Source organism: Styela clava, chromosome 14 (genome assembly GCF_964204865.1).
Source record: "Styela clava chromosome 14, kaStyClav1.hap1.2, whole genome shotgun sequence".
Taxonomy (NCBI): domain Eukaryota; kingdom Metazoa; phylum Chordata; class Ascidiacea; order Stolidobranchia; family Styelidae; genus Styela; species Styela clava.
In genome coordinates, this window is record NC_135263.1 from 3,947,825 (window position 1) to 3,974,719 (window position 26,895).

A 26,895-nucleotide genomic window follows, 5' to 3' on the forward strand; every position below is an offset into this window, starting at 1 on the left:
ACGGAAAATGTCATTAAGCGCATGTCAAGTATTTCCTTTTAGCTTGTAGAACAGTAATTAATGCTTTCGTGCGATGTGTTAAGACAATTTTATAAAACGAAAAAAACAATGACGATACATAAACATATTCTTGGTGAATTTATTAGTTTAGGTTCAATTTTGCAATTAAACAAGGCTCTAGATGAGCAAATACTGATATTTGAGGTCATAATAGTTTCTTTCGAGAGGACCGAAAGCCCACCGGTTCTACATACAGCCTTACAGAATTATTACAGTCACGGTAAGGCAAACAAGATGTGAGAGAAGGTTTTTAACATATAAAGACATCGAGTTAATATCAATGCAGGTCTAATCTGAAAATTTCAATCTCTAAGAGAGACGGAAAGCCGGAAACGCAACAAAAAAGCCCGGACGAAACGCAACATCCCTCTCTAAAAATATAACAGAAAACAGAATATTTAACACAAATATCAATTTCCTTTAGGAGTTTGTTCAGACATACACATATAACGATTTATAGCGCACGAAAATTGCCAATATTTTTTATGAGGCGATCCAGCACATTCACTCCAAATAGGGCTTCGGACAAACGGTAACTGATACGCACTGAGCTACTAGAAATACAGAAAGTTTTCTTGTTCAGCATTGCCTGCCAAATTCATCGCGTCCTGGTGATTTGAATCCAAAATGTTGCCCAACCAGGAAACCCATTTGGTATAATATTACTAATATTCTTTACTTCATTATTATTATAATACTTATTTATGCGCACATTAAATATAAACTACTTGAGCGGTAAAAAAGCGGGAGTGCAACTTGTGCGCAATACTAGCTAAGGATTGAATAAACAAAGTAGTTTTTAAGCACAGTGGGGTGAGATGATAGTTCCGCACGAAGCGAGAGGAAGAAGTCAACAAAAACGGTTGGGAACCACTGCTCTAACTTACAATGCCTGCCTAGTAATGCCTAACGTTCCAACCGATATCAAGCCGTGGTTGTATGTGAAGGGTACAACTGCGCGTTTTGGACCAGCAAGGTCTTAAAAATATATCATGTTCCTAATGTTTATTTATTATGCCGATGTTGTTACATTTTTAAGCGAATAAAAATACACACAGGGTGTCCTTAAAAGTCTTGCGATTTTTTAAATTGCAAAGGGAATTTATCGATATCATATATTGTTTAGGCCCCCACAGATGTATTAAATGAAGTAAAAATACTTGAACAATTACTGATTAAAAAACAAAAAACCTGGTTAAGATATATTAAGAACAGACTTCATGACAAAATTAAAATTGTAAAGGGACTTTATGGACACCCTGTACATTAAATACAGACCAGTCCACCGCGTCCTATTATAAACACCTTGATAGACATTATCTAGATTACTTATGATATTTACAACCCATTTCTATATATTTCGAAATCGCTTAGAAATTTGAAAGAACTCAGCCCCACGCCCTCATGTTATTACAGACTAATTACCTATGAATTACAATTCAACCAATTCCAATTACGTTCTTTAAACGTACACCGACTTTTTAGTAAATTTGTTTCGCTCGGTTTCATACGTTTAAGTGTTCTATTAAATTACGCTCGTGCCTTTAGAAAATATAATGAGTGTTACCATTATTTCAATGTTACAAATTTATATTACTGTCCCGCTGCAAGTTGTTTGTGAATCAGAGGGGATTCTTAAATTTCAAATTGCCAAGTTGGACCGAAGCGGGTCCGCAAAACTTGACACCCCCAGGTCTTGACCCCCTAAACCCCCCCTCATTCTAACTAAATTTAAACCCAAGATAAGTTTTATATATAAAAAAGCAGATCAGAATATTGGTGGTGGAATAAGATAGATAGTATCTTTACTTTTTTTCACAGCAAACATAAATATAGAAAGAATTCTGTCTGTCGATGAGTAATCCCACCTTTTGAAATGTAAATATCCCAAGTACGTCAAAATTGTATTGTACACAAATCTCTGATTACTAGCAATATCTACATTGCTGCGGCATCCTTGTATTACAACACACATACAAATTTACCAGCGCAAAAGTATGATTAGTAGTCAGTCCCGCTAAATCGATTCCGAAAACATCATTCATCCAACATTCCATGACCACCTTGCTATATAAAATATGAAATTTATCATAAACAATATCTTAATGAAAGTTTTCCTTTATATCTTTCAAAGTAAGTTCAGGGTCACTCAAATAATATGACAACTTTGAAATAATTCCATACCCAGGGCTGTAACCGGGCACTCCAAAAATCTAAGTCTCAAAAGTTGCAACATACATGCAATCTGAAAACAAATAACTGGCGAACTAATCCCATGCCTGACTTGGACTGGTAACCGTACAAGAGGCTGTGGTTCACCATATGATTACGCGGCCTTATCAGCTTTCCTCTCCCCCGCGTTAAATATGTAAATTCTATCCTCCTGTTCTAACAGTTGAATAAAGCACTAATCGATCTGATCTGTTATTTGTGCAACGAAATAAAAAAAACGACATTGGTAAAAACAAAACATTATTTCTCATCTAAAATTCAAAGAAGTCGATCGAAGTTCAACTTACAATTCTGTTGTTTGTACGAATATAATTTTTTTTTGATTCAGAACAACTCAAAAAATATGACTACTTTACTTTGACATATTTCTATAACCAGAGGCGCTATTGTACACAAGTTCAATACGCGAATTCTGTTATTTGTACAAATATCGCGCGTAAACGTGCGCATCTCGACAGGATTCCAGTCAACTAGAACACATTAATCTTTTAAAAGCAAAACGTCTGATACCAGTATTATTGGATAGTTCCACGAGGTGGAACTTTGAATAAAAGAGTTGGAAATTTAACTGGCATTCATAGCGAATCAGAGAGGTCGCATTCCAGAAACAATATCCTGATGATCAGAGCGTCTGGCTCAAAAGTTGATAAACACTAACATAAAAATTTCTAACTAAATTTTCAGTGCAAACGCGAAAACTATGTTAACGAAATAGGTTAAAGATCCTGCATCCCATTTCACACAGGTTGTAGTAAATTGTCAATTCTGAAAGTTTCAGGTACTTGTAAAAATATCAGCTTCTCATATATTAGATCCTTTTGTGGAGTGAAAAAGCGATTTACAAATAAGCTACTGTGATTTATATATTAGTATTGTATCAGCAAAAAAAAACTTATTAGAAAAAATTTATGACAAGATTCGAATTTTTCAGATTCGACACAGCCTACCTCCCAGAAAAACTACTTTGATTTACAGATTTATATGTGTTATAATGTTATTATAAATATGAGATTACTATATTTATATACAAAATCAGAAAAGTAGAAAGTTTCTTACACGACTGGAAGTTAGAGATAGCTACTTAATTATTACAACCTGTGTGACTCCTGGTCCCGAGCCTTCTGCAGAGCGATTCGAAACATCACGCGTGAAAATTTAAAGCGACCTTTAAATGTCTTCGATATCTAGAAATTATAATCTTCAACCGCAAACACATAAGGATACTCCTACGAGCGATACTCCAAGGGTAACGCACCGTGTCCAAGTATCTCGATCGAAAATATAACATCAATAAAACTTCTTTGTCAATGTCTTAAGCGTTTATTTTCATTCAAAATAAAAAGGAAACGATGCGTCGTATTTGGAGCTTACACTTTGATTGACGAATCGAACAACAGGAATAAAATTTATAATGTTTCAAGTAATTAATTACAGTATTGATTGATCCCAGAAAGGCTATTTTTGCGTTTTCCGTGCATAAATCAGCTAATTTGTGAACGCAAATTTGTTTAAAAAATCGTCGTGTGTGATCAACTATGTGGTACTGAATTACGTTTTATATGCAATTTTCTTAAAGCAAAGCCTCGGTCTCCATAACCGAAAGTACTCATCTCAATTTTTAGTTGTGGGCGTGGGCCCGGTATTTACGCAAACTCTGTCAGACCTTTCTCAATTTGAACAAACTTATAGAAAAAGAAAACCTACACATCGATCTATGCATAATTACTCCATGCTCGCATTATCTTATCCAACATTTTTCAGTTCGGACTTTTTGACTTTGACTATGATCAAATAATTGCCAATAATAACATTGGACATTGATCCGGTAATGACTAAACTAAAATTCGCAACTCAAACGCGTCATTCATTTAAATAGCAAATACAAAGGCATCGGCAATTTGCCTATCATATCTCACATTAGACGTGAAGCTAAATGACTTATTATACAACCTATTTATATGCGTTTCGCTTGGAACATGGCACTGAACAAGCAGTCTTTGCTAGGTAAGAATCTACTACAGTTTGGAAGAAGCAGAATCTTTTTCGATTAAAATTGCCAACCCAGTTTATTTTATTTTATGGGATTCAGACCAGGTATTTTACCCAACTATGCCAACAAATTTAAGTACAAGAGAGCAATGCTCAAATATTTGGATACGAGGACAAAAGCGAAGCAGTAGTCTGTCTACCTTGCCTTTCGCAGTACCGGTACCGTCAAAAACTTCCGACTTCCGCGTAGTAGAGATAAGCAAGAAAGGGGGCGAAGAACCGCTACAAATAATTAGTATTAATTTTCAAGAAGTCATCACACGAAATTTTGAAGTGAAAAACGAATCAAATAGAGCCAATAGAAAGTTCTGAAAAAAAGCAATAGCGTTCTAACGATAAATACAATCTTCAACCACTGAAAATTCTATAAAACAGTGATTTCCCCGCCTCGGACGTAATCATCATAAAATCAGTGAGATTCCTAAAGTCCTGCTATATTTTCAAAGTTCTAATCTTTTTGATTTATTTTTAAACCAAGCTCTTCCCTTTACTAAGTTCAATACACCTTCATATTCGCAACATAAGTTGCACGAAGCACATCAAAGTTCTTTTACCTAATTTAATACAAAACTTTGTCAACACCCTGCTGAGCTCATAGCGTGTCACGGGACGCTTGCAAATCCTCTACTCGTATTTTATTTGAGGTCTAACATAAAGCTCACATAGGAATATACTGTCAATAACGATGACGTAAAACCGGTACTCTCGTAATGAGTGTACCAGGTTAGGGTTAGGCCATACTTTTTTTCTGATTATCCTTATTTTAGTTCTATTATGAGTTCGGGGACTGTCTGTGTTAACCAAGTGAAAACCGTCTACCCACAAGTTTCCGTCTCTTCACACAACTTGATGTAAAATAGGAAAAAAAAATAGTTACCTCCATATTGCTACACACACTTCTGTATCGCCTAAAAATATACTGTCAATAACAATGATGTAAAACCGATACGGGCATTGATTTTGCACGGAGGAGACCAACATTTGGATAGAAATCAGTTTTCACAACATTAAATTTCCATTTCTTGATCCCGTATATTCAATATTAATTTAATTTTTCCTCCCTTGGGAATCTGGAGAAATGAAAATAAGTGTCGCGTTTTCTTTATTAATTCAAATTTACCACGATTCGTAGCTTAATCTAATAAATCGCAGAAGTAAAAAAATCAACATATGCAATTTGCCTGCGCGTACGTACCGTAAATTAATTTTAACACCTAACCCCGACTTAACCCGGATTCCATTTTCAATTTCACGTATTCCGTCACGACTGAATGCTAATTTATATCGAAATAAACATAGGTTGAATAGGTTTATTGGGCGCGCCTGAAGTAATTGAACTAATACATTTGGTATTTACATAGGGCGTAAATCGAAACAGTAAAGAAGAAAGAATGGTTATGTGTTGACTTACAACTGAAATAATATGGTACTCCCGTGATATGTGTACCAGGTGAGAGTTAGGCCATGATTTTATTCCGATTTTCCTTATTTTAGTCCGATTACGAGTTCGAGGACTGTCTGTCTTAGCCAAGTGAATATACTCTGCCCATAGGTTTCAGTCCCTTTACACAACTTGATGTAAAATAGGCGAACAAAGTTAGTTACCTTCATATTCGTACACATACTTCTGGAACGCCGATAATATAACCGCATTTAACAAAAAATGTATGTTTGTCTGCAGGCTCCCATTAGGTCATTGCTTGACTATTTCAGAAGTGATGTTTAAAACCGAATAATTCCCTATACATTCTGAAATAATAGGTATCGCTACCTAATGGAGAACGATGCTGGACGAAATATTTTCATCTAGTTTGAATCTAGGAAAGCTGTAAGTTAATATAGACAATAATTTAAATGGTTATTTATTAGCTATAGTTTTTAATATACAGTAAATGACTTCTTGGTCTTTCTGCCAGACTTTAATTACCCAAAATGAAAATTTAGTGGATGATTTTTGCTTTATATATCCGATTAACCACATTTAATCATTCCATTATTCCGGACGTTTATTTTGGCACAAAATGGTGAAACAATTCCAGATAAGATTTACTTATGAACGGCTGTGACTCGAAATTTCTTTGCCCGCGAAAAATAAAAACATGGACTGTCGATAGATGGCGCTCTTGGTCCGTAAAATCCGATATTTAAAAAAACTAGGAAATATAATACTATTTATAGGTAACAATCTTCAAGGATACCCTATTTCAGGGATTCTCAACCTGGGGGTTCGCGAACCGCCAGGGGTTCAAGAGAAGATTTTCAGGGGTACTTGGATGACCGTCGAGTTTTTGTATGTTGCTGTTTTTCAATATCCTTTATTTCTACCACGGGAAAATGCGTGCCAATTGAAACGTAGATTTTCCCTGACCTTGCGTTGTTGTGATTATGACGCAACAATGTGAAGTTCAAGGCTTTGTGTACAAACTTAGAGATGTATCTATATTCTATACCACATTTGTCGCCGATACCGATACCGATCTGACACCAGCTAAAAACGCCGATACCGATACAGATACGCCGATATTTGAAAAGGGCCGATATTCCTATACTATGTAAATATTACCCCGACTGTGTAGGGCAGATGAGTTAAAACAATAGTGTTGGAGCATTATTCATAGTGCACATTATTTTGGATCAAAAAAGAGAGATATCAAATATGTATAATAAGAAAATTGGGTGCTCCCGAAGTATGCGAACCAAGATGGCGGACATCGGAACGTAACATGGGTAACAGGTTAGGGTTAGGCGATAATTTTTATCCAATTTTCCTTATTTTAGTCCTATTATCAGTTCGAAGACTAGCCAAGAGCCTCCCGTAGTATTTATAGCTAAAATTATGGCCTAACCCTAACCTATACACATATTACATTCCGATGTCCGCCATCTTGGTTCGCATACTTCGGGAGCCCCGAAAATTGATGTTTGGGATCTAAATGCGTTAATTGATTCAAATGCATTGAGCATTGGCACTAGTAATCTTGGTGTTCGATTAGAAAACTAATAGGATTTGGCTACTGTTGGTGGTAAAATAAATAAATGTTTAGCCTACTTATCGTATGAAACTGATACATTGAGTTACGTGCGCAGGATTTTGTGCCAATAAAACGTCGAATTTTATATTTCACACATCGGAAAACCTACTAATATTCGATTGATATATTGGCTGCGAAAATACTCAAATTTATTGAGCCAGTTTGGCTGATAAATGGCTGAAAACACACTAGAATCCGATTCCCGTTCCTACAAGCGGGGGCGGGGACGTGCATGGCTCATATAATTGACGATCTATCCAAGCAAAAAATAATTTCAAGGTCAGTATTCTAACCTAATTTTTGAAGCATTCTGAATGATATGTAGAAGATAAATATATCGGAAATATCGGCCTACATATAGTCGTTACCGATACTCTACCGATACCGAAAAATTGGACGATATTGCCGATGCCGATACCGATACATCGGTACATCTCTAGACTACAAACTGTGAATCTTCAAAGACAGCGTGCTGTGAGCATTGGAGAAGTGATTATGCCTATTGCAACTTGGGAGAGATTTTAAGAATTCATTAGTTAGGCAGACGAAAAGGGCGATAATATCAACAAGACGATTCATTTTAGTTACATATGGTCAATGAATTGGTGTTGCAACAAATTGTTAGTTAATATATCAGTATATATCATAACTTTGTTCGGTGTCTGATTACCTGGGGTTCGCGTTGATTGCATCGTGCGTGACTCGGGGGGGTACTTCACAGAAAAAAGATTGAGCCTGCCTACTTGGTCGAAATGCGTGAAGATTTTCCCTGCTAATATGAAAGCACGGCGTCTGTAACATGGACTTGTTAAAAAAACTGGAAAATATAGTATCATTTATAAGTAACTAGTAACTTTCGTGGATAATTGAGAATAATGAAAAATACTGATAAAAACTCACAATAAGAAAATTTCTTCCTGACAACTTGAAATTTTTCAGCAAACGATTTATTAAGACTTATGTGATAAAATTATTGCTAAACGATACTTTAATCATAAAAAGAGATTTATATTACAACAAACCAGTTTACGTTAATCTAATGCTCTGTAATAAAGCTAAGATATTTCTTGGTGTGCTAGTAGATTGTGGTACCACCAGGTTTAGACTTCATATGAATATGTTATTTTGAAAACTCCATATTACACACAAATTAAGAATGGAGAATTTTAGAGAGATAACAAAACTTTTAAAAAGATGAGAAATGAGGAATATCGTGTGCCGGCTCATTGCCATACCCTCACAAAAAATCACAGAACAACACAAACCTTGCTAAATGGGGTTTGGGCCAGAAATAAATATACAAAAATACGCGAATGTATTGATTGCATCTATTCAATCATATGTTAAAGATGACGATTTTATAGCGCTACCAAAAATATTTATTCTAAGTATACCCGCTGTCTGAAACTTGAAATTACAAAAACATAAATGAAAGAGATAATATTTTACTTTACTAAAACCAACTAGTAAGCTAGGCTAAAATATATGAACATGAAAACGTCATAAAAAACATTCTTCAACCACTGAAAATTTCAAAACAATTGGTCGATTTTTTCATAACAACAAAAAAATACCAAGAAGAACAACAACAACATAATAACAAAACGATTCATATGTCCATCCCGCGTCCAATAATATATCTGCTAAACGTGTCGATGACTCTCTCAAAGAACACTTCGGCACGGACCATGAGCTTTTCCACGAATTCCACTTCATATGTTAATCCTAACAATTTTTTTAAACTTTTATATAACTAAGCTAAACCAACCTAAACATCCACAGCCACTATGCTTTACATAATTTGGTAACTTAAAAGCATTCGCACAAAAGTAATGCTTCCTTGGGAATGAACACTAACTAGGTCTTTATCCCAACGAAGTACAAGTAATAAATACTACGTGTGACAATACCTGCAGTTAATAAACTACTAAAATAATAATCCAACAAAGACTACTGGCTAAAACAAAAATATCCACGTCATGTGTCAATATTGGTTTATAAGATAAGTATGGAATTGGGGTGAGGGATCTTTTCCCGAATATGGACTTCCGTGTTTATTTCCGTATAACTGTCACCTATCAGCAATAAGTTAACAGTGACGCATGAATCGAAATATTGACATAGGACAGGATAGTTTTATTCCACAAAAGATATATACATAAGCATGTCGATTTATACCGTACATTAGGTATTATAGATATAATACAAGTAACAAAAAACAGAACCCAGATCATTAGGAAGATATTCTAGAGAGAATGTAACTTTTACTGAAACTTTCAGGAACAATCATACGCAAACAGACGTTCAAGTGTTAAATAAATCTTCTTTATTTTCGTAGAAGTAGCGTAATTGAGAAATTATAGTTTCTGTTTTCTAATCACCCCGTATTATTTACTCAATGTGTGCAATACCGAAATATATGTTCACGTTGGCGACTTTTGCGGGAAAACCTTTCACAAAACAAGATTGCCCTAAACTCGACCTAACTTTGGCCTAAAGTCTTATAATCATCCTGTCCTGGCCATAGCATACTGAAATCTTGCATGCTATGAACATACAAGGTGTCTACGAAGTATCTTACAATTATAAAATTAAATACTAAATATAATGATAAATTTTTTATAATTAAAAAAGATTTATGGAGACTTTGTACAAGAACAGACTCACCATAATAGTTATTTTTAATTCAAAGCTTTATTTAAAATAGGCTTGAAAATTGAAACGATATAATCCAATAACCTTATTAATCTCCGACTAGAGCCGAATTAGTACTCTAGAATCCAGCTCATACTTACCTACAACTCTAGTCCTAATTGTATGGCAAATATCTTTCCAAATAGCTTTCAATTTTAAGCCGATTTCTCGGAAAACGTCTAGCACAAGCTAACTCAATAATGAAACTTAGAAACCCACAAATCGATGCATCCTATTTCGAAGTCGCCTCCAGAAAATTCCGCGGAAGCAATTTATTCGCCTGATTTCCAAAACACAAAAGAAGTTTACAACAAACACGTAAACGACGCAGCCGCATGGGCGTCGAAGAACTTTACCAAAATACCAAACATTAGGCACGAAAAAGAAACTTAAATTCAACATTTTGTATTTGTCTTGATGCCAGTGTTAGGATAGTGTGTAACACGACTCTAAAGTTACTTAGATATTTGAAAACCAAATAATTTAATCTGACACAAATTGAAATTCTAAACTGCTGTAAATATTATCTAATTGAAAATTTACATCCTGAAATGAATTTCAACTCGATACAAATATTGGTACCTATATGTGGCATAGTTATATCTGCGATTCAAACTACACTTACTACATACTTAAATAAGTATTGATATTATTTTACGTTATGTAACGCTCGAGAAATCAAAATTTCACAATTTATCAGTTGCGGTAGATCATACCAGAGGATATTTAGGTGTTACAATGATTCTATTTGTCGCGCAATTTACTCATTTATTCATATGTAAAAATCCCAGGATCTAATTTTTGATGACGTGAACTGCAGTTTCACTTCAAACAGTATTTATTGGCTCATAATGCACATCATATTTTTATATAATCTCTCACCCTTCAGCATTTCCGTGGTATCATGCAACTTTGCTCAAAAACGAATCTCTTTTATTTCGGAGTGAGTTCAACAGAGTATGATTTGAGCAAACTCTTCAAAAAACAGTCAACCAGTTTTTGAGTTCAGAAACTAAACCCCGATGTAGCCCGATACATAAAGCCTCACAAACAGTAAACAAACTTTGACTTCACAATTTTCAAGGACTTAGGTCACGGATGCAGCTGTGAAGTTTCAAATTTAAACCCCAACCTGTCTAGAAAACAGCGATCAGCGTCTACAGGCTTTGAATAACAACTTAACAAATCTAAATTAACAATCAGCAAATAAGTCGGTCGCTAATTTGGTCTGCTAATTTATTCAATACGGTACCCTTGGACGAGTAAAAACGGTTCTAGGAAGATTCGCCGCAAAGGGAAAATCGCCGCATTTTTACTGTAAAACAAGTATTTGTGATAAAAACAGTTAGCTTTTTGAAGTGCCCTTTCATTTAGAAAAGATTTGGAATTTAAGGGCATCCCCCAACCATAACCCTATGCGAAGAAATTTCCTACGGCGAAATTTCCTGCGACGAATTTTCCGGACACGGGTAAAACAGTTATAAGATAAGAACTTGTACTTCTTTTAAACTATGTTTCAATACACCATTAGAAGATGCAGTTTTGTGAATTTTTTGTTATCATATTAATCACATTATGGTCCGAGGAAACTAAACAAAAAAATATCTCAGTAATAAGATTTTCATAAAATACCCAAACTTACTGAAGCCTCCATCTTTTATACATAATTAGATTTTAGGCCTATGAGTGTCGCTGTTTCATAAGCTAGTAATACGACCATACACGGTCATCAGAGTCCGCTATCTAATAAATCTAACAACCCCCGAGCACAATATCCTCACAAAACTTGAAATTAAAACAGTAAATTACATTGAATTCTAGTCAAAACATCTTCCTATCGCTACTTTTGGGAATTGTTATAATCTTCCACAATATTAGCACCCCAAAATTCACTCCCCAAAAGGGTATATGAAATTGTCGGACCTCCTAATATGCGCACCAAGATGGCGCACAACCTGAACACAGGTTGTGTACCCGGTTAGGGTTCAGGTTATGCGACATCTTGGTGCGCATACTTCAGGAGTACCAAATTGTCTAAGTAGCACTTTTTTTTTATCTCATTTTCAAATACGATTAAAGTTTTGGCAACTTCCCTAAATTCGCGTCCTGTTTGTTTATCCAATGTTGTATCATGGCGGAGTTCAAAATAAATTGTCTTCATATTCAAATTACTGGGAACATGGACGCAAATGTTTTCAAAAATACGCTTTAAAATCTAGAACTCACTTGTCAAAAGAAACCTCCAATTCGGACATATCTTTCTGTACTTTAACCATTTCTCTGACGATTCCCTGCAGCAACGTTTCATAATTCCGGAGTAACTCGCTATTTCCACTTGATTCGACGTTCTTGTAAAGTTGCGACATTCCTTCGTAACTGTTGAAAATTAAAAGTGAATATGATCAAATGTGTATAAAATATAAAAGTGTTTCAGTGAATTGAACAAAACAGCGAAAAATTAGGTGAAATATTGCGCAGTTACAATGGTACCCATCTACCCATCCCCAGTTTCAGATTAGTCCAGAATATGGTTTTTGAGAAAATTGCGGGCAAAAGATTTTGTTTTTGCCTTCGTATCCAAATATTTGATCATAACTCTCTTGTCGATCAGAATTCGGCGCATTCTTAAGCAGTCAAAGAGAATATAGTTAAAATTCACCACTAAATGTCACCATGGAGCAATAATGAATCTTGAAAATTATTTCATTCATTGAGATGAACGGTTCATCATTGGAAAATTTAAAATTGAGAAAGTTTGACGGAGCGCAGTACCACGATAACACTAAAACATGGCATTTGTCCGAAAACAAACCTTAAAAGGAAGATGTGCTTCCTCCGGTAATCGTTCTAGTACAAGATAAATCGGATGGTGAAATATCAAAAAGGGGGTATGACAAACCAGGCAGGGGCGTACCCAGTGTCGTCGAGTAGGCTACCCCCCCCCCCCCCCTTCGATATTGTGATACCATATGTGCAATTACATTGAAATCACAAATATCTAACTATCACGTTAGGGTTCGGGTTCGAAAAGATTTAAAAATTTGAATTTCCAGTTAAATCTGCATTCCTAGCCCTCACCCTAACTGGATCAGTGGCGGGGATGTGTTTTTTTTTGCGTGGGCTTTGTGCAAAAGATCCATACTGCGTGCTGCGATATCAATATATATGCGTTTATTGATCACATGATCAGTGGCGGTTTTATTTTCTTTCATTGTGCTCCTATCGGGCAGATTTGTCTTTAAATGACTGGTTCGGGTCGACTAAAGCTGACATATCTAAAATTAGGGTACTTCCGTAGTATGTGTATCAGTTTAGGGTTAGGCCATAATTTTATTTCAATTTTCTTTATTTTAGTTCTATTACGAGTTCGGGAACTGTCTGTGTTAGCCAATTGAATATACCTTCAGTCCCTCTACACAAATTGATGTTAAGTAGGCGAACAAAATTAGTTACCTCCATATTGGTACACACTCTCCTGGAGCGCCAAAATTTGTCGGCTCCTGTGCGTACCAGACTAATGTAGTAATAGCAAATCGAGGCGACAGTGGCTTGTTAAATTCACATTCACCGTGGGTGATAAATTTAATACAGTTTACAAAAGGCGAGGTGGTGTTTAACTACTCTCACGTCAAGCCCGTTTAAAAGAAAAGTAAATTTAAGCGTTATTGTCTTTGCTAGAAATTGACATATATAACGAGACATATATATTTTATATAAGTATTTAGTATCGTATCAAAAAAATCAATTGAAAGCGAACTAAGTATTCAAGGTTGCATATGGGGTACTCCTGAAGTATGCGTACCAAATTTCTGAATGATACCATAATTGATTATTGAAATTGTCACAAATTTGGCATATAGACAAATCCAATTCCTAACTCATGATGTCAACTGTAGGCAGAAAGGAGTTTATATACTCCTTAAGTTAAGCAAATGGGAGAAATGAGTACTCGCGTTGTATAGGAGCCGGAGATATCTATAGATTCTCTAATATTAATAACGGTTAACATGTAACACCCTGACGCAAAATTGTCATCACTGCCAGATATGCTGAGTATGTTTGTTCATATATAAAATATATGTCACAACCGATCAGGGGGATACCCAGAAGTCTCCAAAGTAGGGGGGTGAAATTTACGATTGTCAAGTTAGACGGTAACAGCTAGCGAGTCCGGAAAATCTGGGTATTCAAGAGTTTTGAGGTTCAAAAAGCGCTTCAAGCTACAGAAAATTGTTATATATGATACAGAATATTTTTTATATATCAATAAGGCATGTCCTAGCCGCAGACAAAGTGGAAAGATAAACCCTGTTCCGATGTTGATGGAACTATGAATAGAAATGAAAATTCGAAACGTCGGCAAATTAGATGGTTTTCTTTATCATGTGATCAATGGGAGTCTTTCCCAGCGTGTGGATCGCCTGGAAATCGCCCGGGTCGCATTTTTTTAACAGAAACATAAAAGTCATTGATTTTAATTTCTAGTAAATTTTAAAAAACTTGAAAAGCGTGGCGGCATCTATTTCACTCTGTGAAGTAAGACCACACAACGGTTCAAAGAACATCTTTTTTTCATTAGTCCAACTTTAAAGTAATTTTTGATGAAATAAATTTTAAAAATAATTGTTTTGTAATAGTAATTCAGTATTCGAGTATATTCTTGGGTACAATATTTCACAAATTTGTCTTTTGGAAAATTCGGGTCGCAGAAAACCACAGCATCCATAACATGTAACACCCTGTTTCCCAACAACTATCCACTCAAAAGTACATGTAAATATCAAGTTTTATAGTCGATAGTACGATCCATTATTCTCCGTCACCACATCCGGGATAAAAGAACCTTGTCAAGTGTATTATAATTCACGTTGTTGCGTACAATAATAAGCCTAACCCTATTCATTTGAAACTTCGACTACGCTGTAAAAAATAACCAGCAAGTATACCGATATTGCCATATGATTGTTTTAAAATTAAATTAAATTAAAAAAAATCGGAATAAAATTATGGCCTAACCTTAACCTGGTACGCACACTACGGGAGTACATAATGTTGTATTTAACATACTGTCACTTCAATTACTTTGAATTTAATAGTAAATTTATGGCGATTTTGGTAGTGTATGTGTCACGGCATCATTAGTTACGTTCGCACAAAGAATTGTCAAAATCACGATGGTATGCGCTACAATAAAATTCTTTTCTGACGTGTTTATTCTTCGGCTTGATGCTTTATATTTTTGTGTCATTGTTAAGGGTTTTTGATTTATTAGTTGACGCTATCAACATCTATTAATATCTAATGCATAGAATATCGCTCGAAATATTTGTGAATAACGATCACAAATAACCGAGGATGGCAACATGCCAACAAACATCTCGAACCCATTTTATCATGAAACCGTGTTATGAGTGTGTGTACCTATTGGTAACTAATTTTGTTCGCCTATTTTACATCAAGTTGTGTAAAGAGACTGAAGCCTATGGACAGGGGGGTATATTCACTTGGCTAACACAGACAGTTCCCGAACCCGTAATATAACTAAAATAAGGAAAATCGGAATGAAATTATGGCCTAACCCTATTTCATTCTACTATTAAACGCTGAGTGTCATCATTACCAGCCGATATCTGAGTTGTGCAATACAGAACGAAATAAGTTTCAGTTAGTCTCCACCAAAATTGCTAATGTGCTCGGAGAAGTCGTACAATTGAAAACTACATTCTGTGATACTTTAGCTTCTTGCGGCGATTTTGACTTAACACAATTCATGTATTCGAATAAAACTTCTGTTCCTCCGTGTTTATTTTTCTCCTTAATCCTTCATATTGTTGTGTCATTGACCCATTGTAAAGGGTATTTGATTTATTAGATGACGACTTAGCTTTCCCTATGACATAGAACAGGGATACCCCAGAAATTTTCGAAATTAGGATCTTTTGGACTTTGAGTAACTTTGGTATAGAATATCGCTTAAAAATATGTGAATAAATAGTATTGAAACCGAGTAATATCAATAAAGAAATAACGTTCAGTTCGGCTTACCCACAGCTGGCGACACAAAGTACGAATGTACCCGCGGAAGTAACAAAATTGAAAACTACATTTGAATTTTGAACATTTAGCCATGATTTACCAAACTGGGATTTCACATAAAATCATACATTCTCTTTATGGATATACATGCAAAGATGGATAAGTTTTAACATTTTAAATAAAATATTAATGACTATAAAACCGACGAACCCGCCAAAACGATCTATATTGACAAAGGGAGTTTCCTTTAAATTCCTAACGGCCTTCGCGATGGTTTGAATGTCGCCTTTGTTTAATGTTATTGGATAAGAATAGTTAACACGACTATTCAATTATGATTGCAGTCAACGACTGCTATAGATACACGCAAGGGAACCCGTTCGGAAAACGCATAAATTTACAAGGAATCCCGCTTAGGTACTCTAAATAAGAGTTTCCCCAAACTTTGTGGACCTCGGATCCCTGTTTGTGAATCTTTTTGACGGGCCCCCATCCTATGCCGTATCAATATCTGTGCGTAACCAACGAGAAAGGTGCGGGAAAGTCATCATGGACCCCAGTTCCGGAACCCCCGCTCTGAATCTAAGACATTTGCAACAGGATTAAAACCAGTTGCTGCAAAAACTATTTTCCAACAAAACGCTGTTTCCGCTGCAGGTAGAACTTTTCAAATAAAAAAAGAGAGCCATTCTCCAATTTTATGAACATAAAGTTAGAATGACTAATATGACCTTCGCAATGTCAGCAAACTTGTAAAAGTGTCATACTCATCGTCATACGAAGGTGTGCCCGTAAGTTGAAGTAATATAACAAAGAGGGTACTCCCGAAGTATGTGAACCAAGATGGCGGACACGGGAACGTAATAAGTATACCAGGTCAGGCCCTAATTTAATTCCAATTTTCCTTAGTTTCGGTCTATTACAGGGTTCTAGCCAAGTTCGGGGACTAGCCAAGTGACTTCCGTAGAATTTGTACCGGAAATTATGACGTAACCCTTACCTGGCACACATACTACGTTATGGTTACCGCCATCTTGGTTCACATACTTCGGGAGTACCGCAAAAAGTGACGTATGTGGGGCTCCGTAGGAATCTGATGGAATAATACTGGTTATTATAAAATAGCTTACTTGCTTCCATCAAAAAAATAAAACTTAAAAAAAAACTGAAAAAACTAGAAATATTCAGCAAACTATTTCTTTACGAATCAATTACATGACATAAAATTACAATCTGGCGTTTTGGACACCCTCATTACGGCATGTTGTCAGAATTTAGTTCCCGAAAACATACCAAATTTTAGTCTAGTGTTCAACGTGATGATAAACTTTCAACGGTTCATAATAAGCTAAGCTTAAAGGCACTTACGTGAATTAAACAAGAATTAGACTATTGTTTTTAATGCTTAATAATGTGAAATTAATATCGATAGCCTCGGGGCACGTCTTACACAATGCGCTTGAATGGAATATCTCAAAACACCACGCAGGCCGAATAGCTGATTCACGTCGCTACAATTTAAATGTTAGAAATTTTAAATGACTTTTCACACATTGTGATGTCAAACGAGCGAAATACATGTCGACCACGTAATTCTCTAAACTGGATGCCCCAATAAAACATAACCCATAAAACTCGTAAGTACGTCTAAAAAAAATAAAAAATATTTGTACCTCCAGAAGTATGTGCACCAAGATGGCGCACAACCTGAACATAGTAGTTGTACCAGGTTGGGGTTCAGGTTGTGCGCCATCTTGGTGCACATACTTGGAGAGCGGCAAATATTTAACACTTGAACTCATGCTGTGAATATTTGTACCCAAAAAGATTCAGTAACCTGGACGCTTTGCAGAAAGTTATGATCTCTCTAGTCTAGAATATGTTCGGAAAGACTAAGTTTTGTTTTCGGGTCACCCTATCTGTACCTATCCCCATGAAAATCTTGAATTCCTGCCCTAATATGATTCATAACTATAGATTCCAAAGCTATCAGAATGCGAGAACTTCCTTTACTCAGTTATAAGACAATAAAACAGGCAAATCTCATGCAACATGTTTTATTTGAAAAAACCACCATTATAAAGTCATGATGAGTCCATAGAATGAACTGAAAATTATATATGTGTACCATATCATAAAATGAATTGAAATCGATAAGGTAAATCATGAACAAAAAGTTTACCATTGTATTTTTATTAAAGCTTGACTCAACAAAAATAGGTGGAGCTTAAGATTTTTTTATTGGGCAGCATTCTGTCTTGTACAGAAATGTGCATAGAAACAAAGCAACTTCAACTAAGCACAAAAAAGATAGCATAATACGTGGATCCAAATTTATCCAAAATCCCATAATGTAAACGGAAACTACATAGAAAAAACTTGTTATTAACTTGACAAAGTTCAAATGTGGCTCAGAAATGTGTAATTTATAGAAGAATATGAATTGACCATTTGCCAGGTATTATTATTTTTCGACAGACATTAATAAAATAACCCCATAATGACTGAATTTGTCTTTCTTCTTGAGATATGAAAAAATGATAGCTAAAAGAAATAGAAGCTTTAAAATTTCAGTACACTGACATAATGAGATAAAAGCAACAAGAAATATAAAATTCAAAATAGATTAAATGCCCCACAGATATGAAAACGCTCCAAAAATATCCTCCATGTAGCATTAAGTGGCCCATTGCAACAAATACCATTTTAAGAAAAACTTGCATTTAATTTCGAGTAACATGTTTTAGCACCAATTCCAACATTCTCATACTTTTAATTTTTTCACTAAAAGCCAACCTCATACATTTTCACTATTAAAATTTCAGAAACTTCGGCAATTTTTAGTATTTAAAAAAAATGTGTTAGTCAATTGCAATATATCGACCATAGGGCCTGCAAAGAATAATTAGCAGCAACACCATGTCTTTGCTTTTTGAAATTGATATTAAATTCAAGTAAAGCTAAATAGAACTTGCACTTAACCATCAACTGTCAAACAGGAAGTTACAGGAGAAGTTTTAGTTTCAACTTAGCCCGATTTAAACACAATTTCAAGCAATGTGTGTAATTGCTTTTCAATAACTCTGTTCATCTTCAAGGACTGCTTTACGCAGACAACATGCAAACACAATCACAAGAATTTCAATTCCTGCAACAACAATCCCTGCTATCGCTAAAATAAACAGATGGTCTTTCAAGTATTGTTCCAGCCTTGTTAGACAGCCCATGCTGTCCACTCCCTTTATTCTGTAGATGTTGGATGGATGGTCACGAACACTGCAACCTGGTGTGACTGTCTTGCAACAGGACTCTGGTGTTTTTAGATCTCGTCCATTTTCAACGTAGAATCGACTGCTCTGTAAAATAATAAACAAATGAAGATTAATTTTAATCTTACATAATGCAATGTAACAATAATATAGAATATTTAGAACTTTCAAAGAACCTAACAATATTCAAAGAATGTCATTTTCAATAGTTTACACTTCATATAATGAATTTCTAAAGAAATTTTGGCATGAACAAGGCGCAAGCTAAATATTTTTTTAGGACACTTTTTCAGTGGCCTATTCAGAAACAGAAAATGAACAAGAGCAGAACTGGCATACATTCAATACAGATGTAGGCCATAAAGAGGCCCCAAAAATAAAATTTAGGCACAATCAGATATTCCTAATTCTTTGTTAAATGATATCAGCATTTCAAATTCAACTATATTGTGAATCACTGCAAAAATGGAATTCCTCATATTAAAAATGTTTCTCATTGATACAAATGTTCACATTGATTATTCACCAAAAACTTATTTGATTACTAAATGTCTCCAAGCAATGACTCATGGGAGAATGAATCAATGAACCCTGGAGGTTTTCCGATGATTGAAAATGCATTTATAAATCAATGACTTACTGAATATAATTTACCAGGGCAATTTTAATTACGATAGTTACATATAATATTCATTAATGGAACTATAAATTTGATAGAAGATGAGCGCAAAAAATATATAATTGACTTAAAATAATAATGCCACATGCTTGGTTATTCAAGCGGATCTCAGTGACCACGAAAAGGAGGACATGGAGGTAATATTAAATGCTGTATCATTTAACAAAACCATTTTGCGCAAAAGGCGATCTAGGGGAATTCCACTCTCTAACTTTCTATCCAAGATAGATACATTAACAAGAAAAATGTCCATTTCAATAAACTTTTTACAAGAAAATTTTAACATTTGACATGAGTAACTTACATTTGCCCCATACACTTAAATGGAGTACTTAAAAAAACAAAATTTTCCGGCTGCGCCTATCCAGTATATTAAACCGTGGGTGATATTTGAGTTCAAGGGCTTCCTTGATATAGGGGAACTTCTTGAAGAGTTGAGACACACCCCGGTCTGGCTCGATATTACAGACTAGCATAACTTCATAAATAAATAAATGTCTTGATGAGTATATTTTTAAGTACATACCTGCCAGTCAGCATAGCTGCTTACTCCACAGCACATAAAGTCTTGTTGCATCAAATCTACGGCTTTCGTGAGTGCTTCTTGTCCGGTGACGTTGTAATTCTTTGCTAGGTTTCCTGCAAGCTCGTTATGTAGTTCAGAGTGGATAGATTCGTGATAAACAAAAGCCAAGATACCAGCGAGAAGTTCAATGATGAACAAAATAACAAGGAGAATGAAATAGATCATGAGGGTACGTGGACTTTTCTGAATTGCTCCTACACATCCTATAATGCCAGTTATAAGGATAACAGCTCCAGCTCCGATCAACATGTATACAACGAGAGTGTAAAAGGCCGATGTCAGCAAAGCTGCATATTCCATTTTGGCAATAATTGACCATATTCCGAGAGCGAGGGCACTTCCTCCTCCGAGTATGAAGAAGAAGTTGCATGCGATAAGGACTCCTCGTAAACATGTAACATCGCATGTGCGATCTGATGGTGAATCATATTCTTTACTATTCTTACTTTTCGCCATTATTTATAGATTGGTTGTAACTACTTTGAAAAAGATAACACAAAATCATACACTGAACTGTATTATTATCAATATACATATATATAAATAGGATACATCTAATTCATCTCAATCGAAATAATGATATTGAAAAGGAGTATTTTTGTCTTCGAAATTCGTAAACCACCACTTTAGTGAGACTTTCATAAATCTAAAGACTTGGATCAAGATAGATTCAGTTTCAAGTTTTGGAAAAAAATATTTTTTTTTTCATGGAATTTAAAAGTTTTTTAAGCTTGACTACTGACTACATCCAGTTTTTATGCCTTTTATATATTTATATTGACAGTTTTTTTTTACTTTGTAAAAATGGTCAAAAGCCTCGATGACCTTGGAACGGTTCCACATACTGACCTACACAAAACAGTGAGTAAATTGGATATTAACCTTTTAAAAAAATTTCTATACTGTTTTATATTGTCTTATTGTTTGTGGAAATAAAATCTCTCTTTTACTCTCTCAAAGTCCAAATCTAATTTTACGATCAACTGTATGTTTGGTTGGTAAAAATTAAATGCTCTCTAGTAAATGTGACACAAAATTAAATTCATAATATCAGTAATATTTGAGTATATTAGAGTCAAAATAAACTTTTATTATATATTATAATAGTGTGCCAAATCATTGGTCTTCTTTCAGGTTTTGTAGTGAAGTAACTCAACTTTCGTTTATTTGAATCAACTACTGAACTAGCACTTCTGAACTTAACTGCCAATAGACAGGTTTATAGGTAAAACAGGAGGGATTTAAATGGTATGGTATTTATCAGGAAGGTAAAGGGTTAGTATGTAAAAGGGTTAATAACATGACGAGATGGAAATACACAGAGCAATGGGAAGTTATTCAATTGGATTTTGAAAATTACAGAATTATTACTGGTCAATCAATCCCTAAAAGGGGAAAGTAAATAAGGCGGTCTAATCATAAGCCAATATTCTCCGAACCCGAACATTCAACGTACCTACTTGCTAAACTTGTATCTGTAAACGTATGGCTGTATGGTAAGTACCGGTACGGTGCGCTGGTAGGATAAAGAAAGAAATAGTATACAGTTATCTTATAACCTCAACAACTGACTTTTTTTTTTAATTAAGTTGGCTGGCGAGTCTTACTTTTCTGCTCTTAATTGTCCGCATCAAAAGTACACATCTAATACGTTCCACGATCACACACTTTGATAAGCGACTTGAGCGAAAAGCGATTCGTCCGCCATTGTTCATGGATACGCCCGCGACACGCTACGATGAAGAGACGGAATGTCCATAGAAACGGTTCGTCACTTCCTGGTTACCCGCACCGAACCTTCTTCTGTCGTTCGCTCGACGCACTCGCGCGAACAGCTGCGAGATTTGACGCGTGTGTGAGAAACTGCCGGCTGTTTAAATATGGTAAAGTACCGATGACTGAATGAAACGCTTATAGTAAAGCGTCATTTATCATTGAGTATGCCAGAAAAAGCATGTCTGCGCCATTTCATTACGGCCATACATGAACTGCACATTTTAGTTAACAAATAGTGTTTTCACACTTGGTACGGCATCCTAATTACACTCTTATAAGTTTAACCTTCTGTCTCAAATTTTTTGTTTGATTTCAATCTAATTTACATTTTCTGTATAAACTTCGTGATATATACGTTGCTACATATTTGGTCATAATTACTAGAAACTTAAAACACTGGACATTCTTAGAGAGTGAAAAACATACTACATTTTGAGTAAACTTTTCGAGTTAGTCATGCCAAGTCTCCCCACAAAATAAAATTGAGAGCAATTCACGACACTTGCTTTATTGAGTGAATTGTGCAATAAGGAAAGAGACACACCCCGGGAGAAGAAATAGAAATCCAATTCCAAACCGAAACTCAATTTGAAGTAATAGCAGACCAACGTAATAAATCGGATAAAGGATTAGGTAATACAGATATTATTAAATGTTAAAATGCTTCTGTATTAATGTTTTCATATGTACTGATGATGTTAAAATTGTCGGTTCGTCGATATTCGTGTATTTAAGAAAAATAACTCGCATATTTATACTTGTATAATGTCTTCAATCTTGCTGCATTTTTAGATTTCTACGCAAGTTAGGATTTTTGACCAGCGGATGGGAATTTGTACCAAGACAATTAGAAGATCGGGCCATCGGGTCACCATCTTCTACTACAACAAATATAGCACATACCTTGATAGAGCGTACACCACTTCTCCGAGGCTTTGTGCAAATGTATCCCATGTGCCTGAGTTGGCCGTATATTCTTTATCACCGTCGATGACCCCTAAATCCACACTCCCACTTCTCCGCATTTTACTTCGTGATGCATGCCAACTTCGACTCCGAAGTCCGTTAGTTCTTGGAGTGGAGGCTCTGCGTCTATGTCCGAATGAGGTATCCAGTTTGTGATTATCTTTTTCTTCATTTTCGTCTTTGGTGTTATTATTATTATTTTCATTATATCCCTGGCCTAAAATAGGAGAATCCGGAATGCCGTCTGTTATTATTAATTCCGGGGCCTGTTTTTCGACATTAGGTGGTGTTCCGTGCATTGAAAGACCAGTGAGTGATGTAAAACTGTTCACAAATTCACTATGTTCAACTAGTCCGTCATTGTTTAGGTCCATAGCATTAAAAATCTCCTTCACGTCATCTGGCGGAAGACTCATGCCCTCCCCAAGCTGTTCAAATTGATTGAAGGTTAGATATCCCAAACCATCCGAGTCGCAAGCCTCGAAAAGTTGTTCTATTTTGTCTTGATCCATTTTAAGTTCACAGTGGTTAACCAAACAAAACTAAATATTTGAAACCGTCCGACTACATCTATCTTTAAGAAATGTACCTAAATAAACCAATTATTAATGTTATATTGAAAAATACTCATTACTTTAATAGTAGTGAAATCGCACATTCTAAAATGTGAAACATTTGAAATTTGATTGTATTTAGTTACCTTACACTTATTACCCATACATTCCGAAATGTACACAATAATCTAATGATAAAATAAAGTAGAATCGAGTGAACTTGACTTAGTAGCGCATTTAAACCACTTGTCAAATTTACATAACATTTGGAGCTCTGGAATAGTGAAACTTTCATATGTGACGTAGATCAAAATGAGGAAACTACTGACTTTTTAATTCCTATACTATTGCTCTATTCAAATATGCATTCATACATGCCAGGGGTGGCCAACATGCTTTCGGCCGCGATCGACTAAAATCTTCAAGATAGACCGCGATCGACTGATCGGTAATAAGGCCATGTACAAAACGATTAAGTACCGAATATGCAGATAACTGCACATGAGCATACATAAAATTTCACTACTGTCATTCTGTGGGCGCATTCTTAATGAAATCGGCACAAAAATTTGCATTTTTTATGCTCCATTTAATTTGAGTATGTATTTATATCTGGAGTAAATGTTTTAACATTTCTAATTTATTTAGTTTAAGATATATTCAAAATTTACAATTCAGATGTAAGGCCCGCCTAATTCTTAGTCGTGTGTGTTGAAAATTCCCCAAAACCCTGCTAAGTATCTATATTTTATCTAAACAGCGGAAATTAAATACTCCCAAGCTATAAATGTTACATGACTGCTAAAACTTCAGTATCTAATTTACAATTAATTTTCAGCAAGTCATTCTTCGCTAGCTTGGAACTTAAAAAAATTGGACATTCTGATGCCACTGCTACCGTTGCGAATAAACTTTATCACACTACTCTTGGGTGAGCTATTATCTTCGACATACTACAGACGTTAATGTAGGACCGTTTGTCAGTTAATAGTCAAGACACACGGTATCCGGTACGTTCATTTCTAAACCTAAGCAGCGGGGATTCGGCTTGCCCAAACTCAAATACAGTATGTATGCTACGTGTATATTGCATTTTGAGCATGTACAGTACTGTATTCTTCCTACTGTATTTTAAAACACATAAGCGCAGCATAAAACTAATTCAAGGCAATTGTTTGGGGTATGTTGTTAAATTCACGTAACATCAGATGCGATCGACTACTCGAGACGTGGCGATCGACGTGTTGGCCACCCCTGATATATGCGATACTTCTCTATAAGTACAGCCTAATTTACGTTCGAAGCGACAGAATCGATCATATTTACAGCGATGATTAGAAACAAAACAATTTCGGCAATTCCACATTTAATATTTGTTCCAAATATTAACTTCGAAGAATTACAATACCTGATTGAACTCACAAAGGAATACCAGCAAAGATTTACCGTATATGCTGCGTTATCAGTCGTACATATTCACATATGGCAATTGAGAAAACGCGTCATTTAAACAAAACCAAGGCTGTTTCGAGCTAGGTAGGCAGTAGGATCAACAAATAATCAAAAAGCACATTCCAGGTGATATTTTCCCACAAAACCCTTCATAAATCTCGTAATATTAAGTCCAATATGAAAAATTTGTTAGGGGCATATGTAACTTTGAAATGAGTTTTTTTATTAGTCCTGATCAGAACAATGCTCTCAGACCTTATTTACACAGTCTCGTTGCTAGATTGCAATCATCTTATAATTACTAAGAGCGAAATTCGAGATAGCTCACCAAGCTGGTAGCGTACAAGCTTCGCCGCGCATAAATGTAATGGAACGAAACAGATAATAATTTTCAAAATAAAATGATTATCTTTCAAAATGAGAATGCCTTTGCAATTTCAGTCAAGGATTTCGACAAAGAAATAGCGCAGAATATTAATCTCTACTCTCGCTATAACAAACGTGTACCAAACTGATCCAACAGCCTATAGCAATAACAAGGCAAGTAGACAGTTCCACATAATATACATCGAGATTAAATTTATGTATGCACGCTTCAAAAGTAATTTTCCGTGCTATTATTGGCTTTTGTGCGACGAAGCGAAAGTTATGTTGTTTGTGATATTTTTTATAGACGGATGGATCTCTTTAGCACAAAAGACCCAATCGTTTTTCTTTGCGCCGCTACACAGTACTATGAAGATTACGTGATAAATCAAGTAATGCTTCAAGATTGCTTTTGTACGCCGTGATTTGCAAAATAAATCATAAACCAGGTCATTCTAGCAAGCGATAAAAGAATTACATGACTTTGATTAAAATTAGGTAGATGTTATAGTTGAACCACTGATTTAAAGTTCCTAAAAACGGATATTTTTACAAATCCCGCTCTTTTAAAAAGTAATTTTTTATCGACGTTCTCGCACCTTCGCTCTGAACAAGGATCTCTACAAGCAGCTAGTGATATTGAAGTCGCTACCATTTTGAATAAAGAGAAGGTACTTCTGTAGTGTGTGTACCAGGTTAGGGTTAGGCCATAATTGTATTCCGATTTTTCTTATTTTAGTTCTATTACGAGTTCGGGGACTGTCTGTGTTAGCCAATTGAGTTTACTTTCAGTCCCTCTACACAATTTGATGTAAAGTAGGCGAACAAAATCAGTTACCTCCATAATGATAAACACAATTCTGGAGCGCCGAAGAGAAAACTTTTCGGTTCGATTCAGATGTCAAAATTATGTGCACCTTGGGTGGCCGTGATTGTTTGCATTCTATTTTCAATTTTAGGGTGAACACTTGAATCCTGGTTACTAATAGCCAATGTCGGTCCTTGTCAGTAAATTCAACATAAAATTTACCGAGTACCGTTTAAAAAATATACACAAATTAAAATCACTACAAAATATTATGCTTCTACTATCATCTGGCATTCAGCTTGGTGATCGATAAATAAGTGGTGCTTGAATAAACTT

General features: G+C 35.3%; 2 protein-coding genes across 3 annotated transcripts in view; both read right to left on the bottom strand.

Annotated features, from left to right (window-relative positions):
- The window catches only part of LOC120340477 (ras and EF-hand domain-containing protein-like), a 34,697-nt gene extending 10,728 nt beyond the window's left edge, over positions 1-23,969 (bottom strand). Inside the window, exons 1-2 of one of the 2 annotated variants that reach the window (XM_039408746.2) lie at positions 23,317-23,969; positions 12,294-12,443 (exon numbers count right to left, since the gene is read on the bottom strand). In XM_039408746.2, the coding sequence (XP_039264680.2) occupies positions 12,294-12,443; positions 23,317-23,891 (725 nt within the window). In that variant the 5' untranslated portion in view covers positions 23,892-23,969. Of the gene's footprint in view, positions 1-5,218; positions 5,338-12,293; positions 12,444-23,316 lie in introns of those variants that run through there. The other variant, XM_039408747.2, reaches the window with a different exon arrangement.
- LOC120340478 (CD151 antigen-like) lies at positions 18,147-21,135 on the bottom strand. The gene is made up of 2 exons (XM_039408749.2): positions 20,578-21,135; positions 18,147-19,459 (listed from the first exon to the last, which is right to left on the bottom strand). Exons 1-2 carry the CDS (start codon positions 21,091-21,093, stop codon positions 19,178-19,180), a joined length of 798 nt encoding a protein of 265 aa, XP_039264683.1. The 5' UTR covers positions 21,094-21,135; the 3' UTR covers positions 18,147-19,177.
- Positions 23,970-26,895: the final 2,926 nt, after the last annotated feature.

What these genes read in the sequence shown, in the direction of transcription:
- LOC120340478 (XM_039408749.2), bottom strand. Translation starts at nt 21,093, where the DNA reads ATGGCGAAAAGTAAGAATAGTAAAGAATATGATTCACCATCAGATCGC. An exon ending in GCAGCTATGCTGACTGGCAG is followed by an intron (nt 19,460 to 20,577) that starts GTATGTACTTAA and finishes ATTATTTTACAG; the next exon opens with AGCAGTCGATTCTACGTTGA.